Genomic DNA, 14856 nt, shown 5'->3' with positions numbered 1-14856 from the left:
GGAACTTGATGTGGCATGTTCTGCTTCAGAATGCATCTCTAGGAGAATTCTAGGCTAGGTCCTGTTTCTGGATCATTAGTCTTCATAAAACAGGGCATCTTTTATCTAGGAGGAACATTCAGCTAAATATGATCCTATTCCTCCCCTCCACAAATTGCATTCCCTATGTTCTTTTTCATAGGTATCAACAGAAACTTCTTTATGGATTAAGCCTGTTGGTACAGTTACTTTAGGGACAACTTCCTCAGGGTCTAGCAAGGCGGAAAGGGAGGCCCTGGTTTTTACTAGCAGAAAAGAAAAGCACTCAGAATACAGGAATTTAAGTAACTTAGAAAGCCAAAACAAAACAGCAGAATGTAGTCCATAGACCAGGGGTGTCAAACTCAATTTTATTGAGGGCCGCATCAGCATTGCGGTTGCCCTCGGGGGAGGGGCAGGTGGGTGTGGCCAGGGTGGGTGCGGCCTACTGGGTGGGCGTGGATGGAGTGGGTGTGGCCTACTGGGTGGGCGTGGCCAGCTCTACATCATTCACGTCAAGGGTGCCTGTGGGTGCCTGGGCAGGAGTGGGACAGATCTGAGGGTCTCTGGCAGAAAGGGGTGGGACCGGGACAAGCGCCAAGGCATGGTCCATTTCTTCATTCCTCACAAAGGGTGACACCTCCCCAGCATGCACCCAGGGAGCGGGGGCGACACAGCAGGGGCTGGTTCCTCGCTGTTTCTAGACGGCCTTGTGGAGCTAAGACTGAATACATTTCAGCATAGATGGCCACCACAAAATTCTACATTAGCTCCCGGCCGGCCTGGGCCAGGGCCAAGGCAGTGGGGGCCGTTCCCTCACTGTTTCCAGGATGGCTTCGCGGGTCACATGAAACCACTTCGCGGGCCGCATCCGGCCCCCGAGCCTTGTGTTTGGCATGTCTGCCATAGACTATTCGTAGACTTTTTTAAAAAAAGAAATTCCTATTAGTGTTCTGCTTCAAATGAACTATAAATTGTGGCAAGCATTGATCCTTTTTCTAGTCCTGTACACACTGAAACTTAACGGGTGGGTAGAGTTTATTCTTTCTCAGGCTTTGGAATAGAACGTCAACGTTTATGTTGGTAAGGGTCGTTTTTCTTTTTTACAAAAAAATCTATACACAAATGGTTGTCTCATCCTTTCAGCTGACTGAATCTAAAGGGTGCTACTTACAGTGAGATATGCTGCTACGAAACACAACCATTTTCAGGTTGGTGGTCACCTTTGCCCTTTCAGACATGCATTGAGAGACCTCCCAAAAAATCAAGTCTTGGGGGGGCTCTAGAAATAGACCCAGAACAAAATCAATGAATTTGGCAATGGTATTTCTAGAAACTTCAGAGACAACACCTCACCTTGCTTCATTTCTAATATAGGCATCATTAAAAAGTAGATGTAGGAAAAGAGCAGGTAGAGCTTGGGGCGGGGCAGAATCAAGTGAAGCATCAACCTAGAGTTGTTACGTTCCCACAAATTCTGATAACTCCCATTTTCCTGCACTCACTAAATCTGCATGGAGCAGCGCAGCCAAGGACATGGTAGCCGAGCAGCAGGGACAAGACTTCGCCCTCGCACCCGTCGTGTGCAGCTCATGCTGCAGGGCGCGGGTGGAGGGCGTGGCTGCCACGGCGCTGCTGGACCACCTGGGTAATCTGCGGCGGGCCGTGGAGGTGATGGATGGCCCGTGGGTGGGTGGGTCAGGCGGTGGGGGGGCAGTTTTTGGGCACTCAGTCTCTAAAAGGTTTGCCATCACTGCCATACAGGAAGGTTGGAGCTCTCCAGCTACAATCTTAGGATGACAAAGATACCTAAAATCTACATACCCCACCCAAACTTTAAGACAGGACATAATAGGATTAACCCACAGATGCCAAAGGGGCACACTCAGACTCAGGTCACACTTGGAATACTGCATCCAGTTTTGGTCACCACGATGTAAAAAAGATGTTGAGACTCTAGAAAGAGTACAGAGAAGAGCAACAAAGATGATTAGGGGACTGGAGGCTAAAGCATATAAGGAACGGTTGCTGGAATTGGGTATGTCTAGTTTAACGAAGAGAAGGACGAGGGGGGACATGATAGCAGCCTTCCAATATCTCTGGGGCTGCCCCAAAGAAGAGGGAGTCAAGCTATTCTCCAAAGCGCCTGAAGGCAGGACAAGAAGCAACGGGTGGAAACTAACCAAGGAGAGAAGCAACCTAGAACTAAGGAGAAACTTCCTGACAATTAGAACAATTAACCAGTGGAACAACCTGCCTCCAGAAACGGTGAATGCTCCAACACTGGAGGTTTTTAAGAAGAGACTGAACGGCCATTTGTCCGAAATGGTATAGGGTTTCCTGTCTGAGCAGAGGGTTGGACTAGATGACCTCCAAGGTCCCTTCCAACATTATTATTATTATTATTATTATTATTATTATTATTATTATTATTATTATTATTATTATTATTATTATTATTATTATTACTACTACTTTTGGGGGGAAAAGGATGGAAAAAAATTGCCCCCTCGTGCAGACCCCCCCCCACCCCTCCGAGATAAAGCTTCATTGGAAGTTTTCCTCTGCCAGACATAAAGAATTCACACACTTCATTTCCGTAACAAGCAAGTTTTTTATGTATTTCCGTAAAAAGCAACATGCGTTCTTTCCCGGTGCATCCGAAGCAAATCTGTTTAATTTGTAGATCGGTTTTGCAAAAGAAGCCTCAGCGATTGACAGCCGGTATTTTTAACTCTTCTTCCGCTTTTTCATATATGCAAGTCAACGGTCCCTAGCGCCAAAAGGGAATCTTAGACACTCCGAATCTCTGGAAGGACCTTCCCGTTTGCCTTCCTCTCTTTTATGGAAATACAGATTTGATCATACGGTAGGTGATGTGCTGCGCAGTTTTGTTTGGGTCGTACCTCTCTTCCAACTGAGCTTTGCTGGGCATTTCTTTGTTGTCTTCATGAATTGGCATCTGCTGCCCCACGGCACACATTAATTTCACATCCAGAGGACCCAGCTCCTTATATTCCTTGATTCAGAGCAAAAGAGGATGGTATTATTTGGTGGTAAATACGTTTGAATAACTCCCATTTCGCCCTGAACCCATCCTTTATACTTACAGTAGTGGGCAAAATTGTGGAAACCTTTTGGGAAAAGTGTATTTTTGAGGTTTGATGGCTAATAACACCACTTTTTGGGGGAGTAGTACCATAAAATTATATATCAATGGAAAGATAATTTAATCAAGAATGTAATGCAACACAGTTTGTTCAATTATCTGTACTGTATTCCATGAAAAGTTATAGCCAAATAACCAGAAAAAGGAAGCACAACTTGCTTAGGTTGATATCGGGTAGCTTTCCTTCATCTGATTGTAGCCAATGAGCATGAGCGTTTAGAGAGCCAATCGGGTGTCTTCTTGTTTTGGCCATGAGCCAATCAGATCACAGTAGGATTCAGTGATTGATGTCATGTATTGAAGCTGAGAGGAGGACATTTGTTGGTGTGTTATGTGATCGCTATCAAGTTGGTTGGGTTTTTTTTGTGGTTCTTTCATTTAGTGAGCTTGTAAAACGTAATAAAATTAAAGTAATGGTGCAAAGAGTTGACCGGTCATCCAGAAAGCGATGTAAAATAATATTATTAAGTGAACAAGGCTACAGTTATAAAGAAATTAGAAGAAAAATTGGTGGAAAGTTAACCAAAGGTGGCATTTCTACTGTACCCTTTTCCCAAAAGGTTTCCACAATTTTGGCCACTACTGTACATGCATATGCCCCATGCATGTAGATAATATGGATAATAAAGTATTCTATAAAAACACAATGGCTGTCATTAGTAACTTACACACAGGTTCGAAAGCTGAGTAAGGATTGGGGAAATACAGGTCGTCCTTGACTTACAACCGTTCATTTAGTCACCCAAGTTACAACAGCACTGAAAAATGTGACGTATGACCATTTTTCACACTTACGACCGTTGCAGCATCCCCATGTGATCAAAATTCAGATGCTTGGCAGCTGGTTCATATTTATGACGGTTGCAGTGTCCTGGGGTCATGTGATCCCCTTTTGTGACCGCCTGACGAGCAAAGTCAATGGGGAAGCCAGATTCGCTTGACAACCGGGTTACTAACTTAATCAACTGCAGTGATTCAGTTAACAACTGTGGCAGGAAAGGTCGTAAAACGGGGCAAAACTCACTTCACAAATGTTTCACTTGACGACAGAGATTTGGGGCTCAATTGTGGTCGTAAGTCGAGGACGACCTGTATATTGCAAGTCATCAGACACTCCAGGAAGGATGCAGGATGAAGCTGAGTCAGCCCTGATTAAGCTAAGTTGCCTTAAAGCAGGGCTCTTCAAATTTGGCCACTTTAAGACTAGTGGACTTCAACTCCTAGAATTCCTCAGCCAGCCCTCAGGGCTGGCTGAGAAATTCTGGGAGTTGAAGTCCACAAGTCTTAAAGTGGCCAAGTTTGAAGAGTCCTGCCTTAAAGCATTCTTGGAAAAATAAAAGAGGGGGTAAGAGACAGATGTTCCTTGTGGGAGAGGATAATTTCTTTGACTGTTTGTTTTAAATTCTACAATATGTAAGACAATTAAGTTGTAGGCTTTTTATGGGAACAGATGACCATCTACCTTGGCCTGGAGGGCAAATTGCCCCTTGCCAACATCCTAGGCATGGATCTAATGCAATGTTTTTCAAAGCTGGCCACTTTAAGAGGAATGGACTTCAACTCCCAGAATCCCCCCAGTCATCCTGCATGCTAGGAGTTGAAGTCCACCCATCTTAAAGTGGCCAATGTTGAAAAACACTGTCCCTCGGGCTTTGGGATGAAGAGTCAATGTCACTGGACTTGCATCTCCAACAACATACAGGCTGAAGTTCTTATTAACCCTAATCCAATGTCATCCAGAATAACAGAATGAAAGAATGTTGGAAGGGACTTTGGAGGTCTTCTAGTCCAACCCCCTGCTCGGGCAGGAAACCCTATGCCAGTGGTGGCGAACCTATGGCACGCACGCCAGAGCCCTCTCTGAGGGCACGTGCACCGTCATCCCAGCCCCGCCTCCCCTTGTGGCTCCCTTCTCACCAGCAGCCCCCCTGGAGGAGAGTCACCCCACGGGCGCGGCCTGTGCGGAGCAGTGCAGCCAAGCAGCGGGGACAAGACTCCGCCCTCGCGCCCTGTGGCGTGCAGTTGATGCTGCGGGGCGTGGGTGGATGGTGTAGCCGCCATGGCGCTGCTGGGCCGCCTGGGCAATCTGCAGTGGGCCGTGGAGGCAGTGAGTGGCCCTGCGGGCGGGAGGGGTGTGGTGGAGGCAGAGCGGGGGGAGGGACAGAGCAGCCAGGACAGGGAGGGGCTGGTTTTTGGGCACTCAGTCTCTAAAAGGTTCGCCATCACTGCCCTACGCCATTTCAGACGAATGGTTGACCAATTTTTTCTTTAAAAACTTCCAGTGTTGGATCTTTCACAACTTCTGGAGGCAAGTCTATTCAACAGGGATAGACAACTGACACAGTTCTCAACCCATCTACTTCTCCCGTTCCACCATTGCTGAATCTTAGAGGAGGAAGATAAATCTTTACCTTGAAATCATTTGTATCTTCATACAGCAGAGGAGGTAGAAACTGACTCTCTGACATTCCCTCCAAATAAACCACCTCAAAGTCATCCAACGACTCCTTCTCCAATTCCCTTCTTTCCTCGCTTGACTGTGGATCCACAGAAATAACTAGCTCCGTTGCCGACGTCCCTTCTTCCTCTGCTATAAAATAAACGATAAATTATTTTTGTTTTTATCCTTCATGCTCAATTTTGCATTTCATCATAGAAGACATAGAACATGGAACAACAGAGCTGGAAGGGATCTTGGAGATCTTCTAGTCCAACCTGTGCAGGTTGTGCAGCAGACCCTACCCTTTCAGACAAGTGACTGTCCAGTCTCTTCTTAAAAGTCTCCAGTGATGGGGCATCCACAACTTCTGAAGGCAAGCTGTTCCAATGAATAATTGTTCTGTCAGGAACTTTCTCCTTAGTTCTAGGTTGCTTCTCTCCTTGATTAGTTTCCATCCATTGTTTCCTGTTTTGCCTTCTGGTGCTTTGGAGAATAAGTTAACCACCATTTCTTTGTGGCAGCCCTTAGACTGCTATCATGTCACCCTTTGTCCTTCTCTTCATTAAATTAGACATATCCAATTCCAGCAAACGTTCCTTATATGTTTTAGCCTCCAGTCCCCTAATCATCTTTGTTGCTCTTCTCTGTACTCTTTCTAGAGTCTCAGCATCTTTTTTACATCGTGGTGACCAAAACTGGATGCAGTATTCCAAGTGTGGCCTTACCAAGGCATTGTAAAGTGGTATTAACACTTCACGGGATCTTGATTCTATCCCTCTGTTAATGCAGCCTAGCACTGTGTTGGCTTTTTTGGCAGCTGGCTCCTATTTAAGTGATTGTCCACTAGGATCTTTATGGCTGGGCGGCGTGGTTGGGTGGGTGGGGGAAGAGGGGAACTGGGTCGTGTGAATGGTGTGCCGACGCGCACACATGCACGTGCAGCTCCACTCGTGCAAGAGAGAAGAGAAAGCTTTGGGTGCTGCTTGAGCAAGTGGAGTTGTGTGCCCATGCACATGCACACGCACACCGGCCCACCTTTTGCACGGCCCTGTTCCAAGTAGGCCATGGCCCAGTAGTGGCCTGGGATTTGGGGACGCCTGCACTAGGACGCCAAGGTCCCTCTCACAGTTACTACTACTGAGCCAAGTTCTCTGCATATGTCCCAATACCCCTTCAATTCCGAAGCTGGGAGCAAGAAGTATGTTTGCAAGTTTAGCAAATCAGGACAGGCCTTTAGATGTTGCAAACATTTCTTATCCTCCCCATAGTTAGCGGGAAAAGAAGGAACAGTATTCAGTCTTGTGCATAAGTTGCCAAAAGTGAGAGTGCATATAAGAAAGCGCATCTCGATCCATAAATCTTTTATTGCAGTTAAAAATTAAAACGTTAAAATAAAGCAACCCAAAACATAATAGCATACTCTATTATAGTTAACGATGAGATACTTGAGGAGAAGCCAGACTGCCTAATTTTTGCAGACAATATAGATATGTTCAAAGAAACAGTATTATACTGAGCCAATAGTAACAGCTGTACGTTAAAAGAGATCAGAATTTGCTGGCTATTTTGTCAGCTAAGGAATTACAAAATGAGTTTGTGAATCCTTACGGAGGGTACAATATAATAGGACATGAGATGTGGTTTGAATGGCCCTTTGTCCACATCTCCCTAACTCAGGGGTCCCCAAACTCTAGATCAGGGGTAGGCAACCTTGGCTCTTTTATGACTCGTGGACTTCAACTCCCAGAATTCCTGAGCCAGCATGGCTCAGCTTGGAAACCTCTCCCTTTCCCCTCAGCATGGCTGGCTCAGGAATTCTGGGAGTTGAAGTCCACGAGTCATAAAAGAGCCAAGGTTGCCTACCCATGCTCTGGCTCATAGGTTCATGAAGTTTCAGATTGTTCGGCAACCCCCAAACATTTATTACATGAAAATCTATATAAATGAAAATGTAAATGTTCGTTTGTTCAAAATCTTAAATCTCCGAAAGTTCTTCAACGATTGCTTTGAAATTTTGACACAACATTGCATTCGAATGCGTGCGTGTTTTTATATACCTATATTATATAGATGTCACACCTGTGACAGGTAAAAACATGCTTTTTTAAAAAAAACAGCGCCATCTGTTGGACGTAAAAGCAACACAAATGTGCGCTTTCTCTTTTCTTTCTTTTCCATTTAACCAGACTGAGCCACAGCAGCACGTCGCCGGGTACAGCTAGTAATTTAATAAATAATATTTTAACTAATAATACTATGAATGATATCAATAAAAACTACAACAGATAGATAGTCCTGTCAACCCTTGCAGGTTGATGTTGACCACGTTGGGAAACCCCACCCTAATTTCAAGCCAAGAATGGGAATTCTGTAACTGTCTGGAAGCTGCCGCTCTGGTGGTTAAGGCACCTGGCTAGAAATCAGGAGATCGTGAATTCTAGTCCTGCCTTATGCATGAAAGCCAGTTGGCTGACTTTGAGCCAATCTCCTGGAGACGGTGAGTTCTAGTCCCTCCTCAGGCATGAAATTCTGCTGGGTGAATTTGGGTCCATCCCCAGGAGGTGGTGAGTTCTAGTCTCGTCTTAGGCATGAATGCCAGCTGGGTGATGTTGAGCCCGTCCCTCTCTCTCAGCCCAACCCACCTCACAAGGTGGTTATTGTGGGGAAAATAGGAGAAGAAAGGAGGATTTGCTGTCTTGAGTTACTTATAAAAAATAATACGGGCAGGATATAAATAAAAAATATAATGTATAAATAAATAAAACACGGTTTAGGAGATGATGGCAGCTTCGTTCCCCAAATTCACCATTACTACTTCAAGTGCCTTTCTTTCATAATTTATAGCTACAAGACATAGGCAGGTCAATCTGATGCCAATAACAACAACAGTAACAACACAAAGAGGTAATTACCTTCTTCTTGATCCATGCTTTCTCCAGGAAACTGCAAGCCAGCTCCTTGGGTAAGAAACAGCTTCCTGGAAAATGCAAAACATGGCAAAAATAGCACCAAAACACATCATGGTAACCCACTGGAAAACAATGGCGAGAGCATTTGTGGTGAAGGCACCTGGCTAGAAACGGAGAGAGTGAGTTCTAGTTCCACTAGAACTGCAGGCTAATTCTGCCGACTGCCAGCAGCTCGATTCTCAGGTTGACTCAGCCTTTCATCCTTTTGAGGTGGGTAAAATGAGGACCCAGATTGTTGGGGGCAATAATCTGACTCTGTAAACTGCTTAGAGAGCTGCAAAGCACTATGAAGCAGTATATGGGTCTAAGGGGCATTGCTATTGCTATCAAGAATACAAAAGAGTTGTGGTCTGGGTCTCTGTGTAAGGAAGTTGTAGCTTTGCACAAGGGAGACTGCATTTCAGACAAATATCCAATCCCTGTCCTGAATTCCAGTTAGTTAATAATAGCAAAAGAGTGAAAAGTTTATTGTTGTGCTATTCTGTTGTCCCCAAAGCTGGGTTTGTATGTGGTGTACAATGTCCAATGAAACGCACACCAAGGCAGAGAGTTACAAAAGCTTTATTCTGCCCAGAAAAAGCACAAATTCAAGGATTACTAACCAAAAAGCATTCACATTTCCCTTTTTATATTGCAAAAACCTGCACTCTCCAGAGTTTTCAACCACATATTTCTTTACATCCCAAAATTTGTGAGGATTATGTGAGTTAGATTCAAATTATCTGGAGATTCTCCAAGATCCATTTAGTTTTTTCAAAAGTTACACCTTTGGAAAAAGGGGACAGGAAACAACTAAAGATGTTTGGCTCACCTTTCTGATCAATGGGGTGAGGTGGAGGTTAAAGGAAAAAAAAAATAAAGGTGGAGAGTTCCACAGCCAGAAAAAAAATTAGCCAATTATTGGCTTATGCCTGCTTGCACAAATAATGAGCATTTTTAAACATTCTTCTCATATCTTACAAGGGTTTTATGGAGTTTTTTTTTAAAAAAAAACAACAAGTACAGGTAGTCCTCAACTTACAACAGTTCATTTAGTGACCGAAGTAACAGCAGTGAAAAAAGTGACTTATGACTGTTTTTTCAACTTATCTCCATTGCAGCATCCCCGTGGTCATGTGATCAAAATTCGGACGCTTGGCATCTGACTCATATTTATGATGGTTGCTGTGTCCTGGGATCATGTGATCCCCTTTTGCGACCTTCTGACAAGCAAAGTCAATGGGGAAGCCAGATTCACTTAACAACCGGGTTACTAACTTAACAATTGCAGTGATTCGCTTAACTGTGGCAAAAAGGTCATAAAATGCAACAAAACTCACTTATCAACTGTCTCGCTTATCAACAGAAATTTTGGGCTCAATTATGGTCGTAAGTTGAGGACTACCTGTAATGTCAAGGAAATATTTTTGCAGGAAGAAGCTAAAATTCCATGGCTGTGCTCACAGATACAACTATTGTTGGCTATGTTCAGATAACGCATTTAACCTGTTTACACACTTTAGTCACGTTTCTTCCTTCCCACACCCAGCTAAGTGAACTGAGTTTGACCAGCCTGCTGCACTAAAAGGGGAAAAAATGAACCAAAAATTCATAAACAAATCACTAAAATTCATTGCATTCAATTGCTGTCAACCACCTGGTTAAGCAAGCCAAAGTTATATCATACTTGGAGCCCTTTTTTACCTGGGTACTTTAAGAAATTGCAATCTCCGCTCAAACAGTTTATTGATGAGGTAGATATTTTCCTTCTCCATTTCATGGACAGCTTCTTCTAAGCCGTTCACTTCCTTTCGATAAGCTTCAACCTGCCATAAAATAGGAAACCTAATTCTAGCAAGTTACGCAGATACTTAACAAAGCCGTTCCTTCATTTTTCCCCTCTCCAAAATGAGACGGCTCACACTGCGGAATGTTTTGTTCCAAGGATGGAGTTGAAGGTTGTTTGCTGAATGTAGAAAAAGCATGAAGAAACCAGGAAAAACAAGTGAAGATCACTCTTGGCTGAATGCTCCGACACTATGTGGGAAGTCAGCCCTCCAGAGAAGGAAATATTAAAAGGGCAGGAAAATATATTTCCTCAAAGGATCTTAAAGAGGCAGAAAAACATGCCCAGTTTTTCTTAATAGCCCCAAGTCTCCCTCTCCCAAGCAGAAACCAGCTCTGTAGAAATGCAGATGTAAATAATCCAGGAAGGTTGGAGGCCCCCAGCTAGAAGATTAAGAAGAGAAAGACACCTAAAATCTACATACCCCACCCAAACTCTAAGACAGGACATAATAGGATTAATAAACAGATACCAAAGGGCACACTCAGACTCAGGTCAAAGTTCATGCCACAGGAACAACTCCACAAACAAAAAGCTCCAGAGGGTATAAAAACCTACTCCCTACATGTGCTCTCTCTTTTTTTTTTCCAGAGCCATCTTTCTGTCTGGCTCTCCTCTTCAATAAACTGAAACCTTCTTTCTAAAGCAGTCGCTATGTTGTTTATCCCTGGCTTGGACTGAACCATGATGAAGACTTTTCTTTCAACTACTAAACAAGGAGGAAAACAAGGACGTGGGATGTCTCCATGAGTGCTTAATTTTAGAAATGTGGAAAGTATGGTCACATCCAAGGAATGAATATTTGTCAAAAGAAGCAAAAATAGCTGAGTATAACAGCAAACATCTGCTCACCTTGTTAAAGGCAAGTGAAAGTGAGATGCAGTGGGAATCCCTTACTTTAAAACTGTATAAGCAATAGAGTTTTTGCCAGTACAGGTAATCCCCGACTTACAACAGTTCATTTAGTGACCGTTCTAAGTTACAACAGCACTGAAAAAAGCGACTCATGACCGGTTTTCACACTTAAGACCGTTGCAGCATCCCGTCAACGCTGCTAACATCGGATGTTTTTGCTTTGACAATATATGAAGATGCAGCCAATTTCCCCTTAACTTGTGTGTTACTTTTAGAGTTGGAATTAGATGATACTGGGGGGGGGGAGGAAGAATGTATATGAGAATTAGTCAGACATAACAACATCATGGTAGAGTGTTTTTCAAGGTTGTTTGAAATAAGAGATGTTAAGAAATGGCAGGTTGGAGAACTGGAGGGAAGGTCTGCATTTCAAACTAATTGGAGAATGTGATTTATGACTGTTAATTAGAGGAGGGAATTGTGCTTTGATACTATGTGTTTAGGGGAGAAGAATTCAGGTTTCGGCTTCGACCATGTATGTGCCGATGCCAGTCATAAAAGAGCCAAGGTTGCCTACCCCTGGTGTACGCTGAGGACTACCCGTAGGGAGAAATCTAATGAACAAAAAAGACACTGTATTGAGAGGCATATGGACATAGCAGAAGTCAGACTGGTTTTTAAGATCAAGTCAGATATCGGGAATTGCGTTGGAGTCAACTTGATTTTAGCTTGCTAATTTAGTTTTCTGTATCTTTGTCTGCCTCCTGCCTTAATTGATTTGGCTTCCTTCTCCTTCTGCACTCTGCATTAATACCGCTTCCCCCCCCCCCCAATGGGAATGTATGTACAGTAAGTGGGTCTGCCAAAGACTCTTTAGCTGGAAATGCTGGGATTTTGGCCAGCCCTGTCATCATGTGGCTGCCTCAAGTGATGGATGCTGGAGAAAAGTGGAGGTTGTAGCCCTCCCTCCTCCTGCTTTTTACTCTTAGGAGCCAAAACCACAGTACTGATTATGTTTACATGTTGCTGGACTGAATATTCAACAATCCAGATGCTGCTATTGGAAGGGCCCCTAGTAGAGCCATCAGGCAGGGCCAGGATGTTTCAAAAGGTAAAGACTCCCTTGAATTAATTTCTTGGTAACTGCATGAACACATCCACATAATTTTCTTGAAAGCCAAAAGCCCTGAGATTAGGGGACTGGAGGCTGAAACGTACAAGGAACGGTTGCTGGAATTGGGTATGTCTAGTTTAATGAAAAGAAGGACGAGGGGGGACACGATAGCAGTGTTCCAGTATCTCAGGGGCTGCCACAAGGAAGAGTTGGGGATCAAGCTATTCTCCAAAGCCCCTGAAGGCAGGAAAAAAAAGCAACGGATGGAAACTAATCAAGAGAGAAGCAAATACTACACAATGCTATATGGAAAAAAAATTGTGGAAATTTTTTTTTTTTTTTTTATGATGATGAAAAAAATAATAAAATTTTATATTGAAAGAGAGAAGCAACCTAGAACTAAGGAGAAACTTCCTGAGAGTTAGAACAATTAATCAGTGGAACAACCTGCCTCCAGAAGCTGGGAATGCTCCAACACTGGAAGTCTTTAAGAAGAGACTGGACGGCCATTTGTCTGAAATGGTAGAGGGTTTCCTGCCTGAGCAGGGGGTTGGACTAGATGACCTCCAAGGTCCCTTCCAATCATCATCATCATCGTCATCGTCATCATCACCATCATCTCCTGGTGAACTTCATGCAAGTACAGGTAGTTCTCGACCTGTCCAGGACCACAATGGGGTCCAAACCTTTCGCTGCTAAGCAAGACGCCTGTCAAGGGAGTTGTGCCCCATTTTACTGGCCTTTTTGCCATAGCTGTTAAGCAAATCACTGCAGTTGTTAAGCGAATCGTGCAGTTGTTATGTCATCTAGCTTCCCCCATGGACTTTGTCGGAAATCGGCTGGGAAGGCTGCAAATAGTGATCACAGAATCCCGGGACGTTGCAATTTTCATAAATACGGGACAGTTGTCAAATTCCAAATTCTGATCACTTGACCATGGGGATGCTGCAATGGTCATAAGAATGAAAACTGGTCATGCCGCTTTTTTCAGTGCCGTTGTAACTTCGAAAGGTCACTAAACAAGTGGTTGTAAATCGAGGAATAGCTATACTAACAAAATCCTTCTCATGCTTCAATGGTTCTCCAAAACCAACCAGGACCATAAAATGCAGACCCAATTTCAAATAACATTTTGAAGCACTGTTGTTCGGGTAGCAATAGCAATGGGACTTAGATTTGTATGCCCCTTCATAGTGATTTCCAGCCTCTCTAAGCGGTTTACACAGTCAGCATATTCTTCCCAACAATCTGGGTCCTCATTTTACCGACCTCGGAAGGATGGAAGGTTGAGTCAACCTTGAGTCAGTCAGGATCAAACTCCTGGCAGTCGGCAGAATTAGCCTGCAAAACTATATTTTAACCACTGTGCCACCAGGGCTCTAACTATGTGGTAGTAATTTTCCTACCGTTCATTTCTGCCTTTCAAAACTTAATCATCAAAACATAGGCCCTAATGCTCAGTTGATCCCGATAGAGAGCAAAATGGACATTGCCAACAAACTCGGAGTGCTTGGGTATGGTTAGGAGGGCACTGACTTTTCTAGGCTGCCCTATGTATGTTTCCTGGTAACATACATGAGAAAATCCCATTTAGGAAAATTCCACTTAGGGTTAGGGTTAGGTCACCATGAACTCGTAGAGCAAAATGGACATTGCCAACTAACTCGGAGTGCTTGGGTATGATTAGGAGGGCACTGACTTGTCCAGCCTACCCTATGTATGTTTCCTGTAAAAATTCAAGGGAAAATCCCATTTAGGAAAATTCCACTTAGGGTTAGGGTTAGGTCACCATGAACCCGTAGAGCAAAACGGAAATTGCCAACAAACTCGGAGTGCTTGGGTATGGTTAGGAGGGCACTGATCTTTCCAGCCAGCACTATCTATGTTTCCTGGTAAAATACATGGGAAAATCCCATTTAGGAAAATTCCACTTAGGGTTAGGGTTAGGTCACCATGAACTCGTAGAGCAAAATGAACATTGCCAACAAACTCGGAGTGCTTGGGTATGATTAGGAGGGCACTGATCTTTCCAGCCTGCCTTACCAATTTTTTTGGGTAAAATACATAGGAAAATCCCATTTAGGAAAATTCCACTTAGGGTTAGGGTTAGGTCACCATGAACTCGTAGAGCAAAATGGAAATTGCCAACAAACTCGGAGTACTTGGGTATGGTTAGAAGGGCACTGACTTTTCCAGCCAGCACTATCTATGTTTCCTGGTAAAATACATGGGAAAATCCCATTTAGGAAAATTCCACTTAGGGTTAGGGTTAGGTCACCATGAACTCGTAGAGCAAAATGGACATTGCCAACAAACTCGGAGTACTTGGGTATGGTTAGAAGGGCACTGACTTTTCCACCAAGCACTATCTATGTTTCCTGGTAAAATACATGGGAAAATCCCATTTAGGAAAATTCCACTTAGGGTTAGGGTTAGGTCACCATGAACCGGTAGAGCAACATGGAC

General features: G+C 43.8%; 1 protein-coding gene across 1 annotated transcript in view; it reads right to left on the bottom strand.

Annotated features, from left to right (window-relative positions):
- Positions 1-2856: 2856 nt before the first annotated feature.
- The window catches only part of LOC107295825 (coiled-coil domain-containing protein 83-like), a 46923-nt gene continuing 34923 nt past the window's right edge, over positions 2857-14856 (bottom strand). Inside the window, exons 2-5 of the mRNA XM_015825161.2 lie at positions 10280-10401; positions 8540-8604; positions 5599-5777; positions 2857-3037 (exon numbers count right to left, since the gene is read on the bottom strand). Coding sequence (XP_015680647.2) covers positions 2861-3037; positions 5599-5777; positions 8540-8604; positions 10280-10401 — 543 coding nt within the window. The 3' untranslated portion in view covers positions 2857-2860. The remainder of the gene's footprint in view (positions 3038-5598; positions 5778-8539; positions 8605-10279; positions 10402-14856) is intronic.

Source organism: Protobothrops mucrosquamatus, unplaced genomic scaffold (genome assembly GCF_001527695.2).
Source record: "Protobothrops mucrosquamatus isolate PMUCROS unplaced genomic scaffold, P.Mucros_1.0 scaffold_197, whole genome shotgun sequence".
In the NCBI taxonomy this organism is placed as follows: Eukaryota; Metazoa; Chordata; class Lepidosauria; order Squamata; family Viperidae; genus Protobothrops; species Protobothrops mucrosquamatus.
The sequence above is the reverse complement of the archived record's forward strand: the minus strand, read 5'-3'. Positions and strand labels throughout refer to the sequence as shown.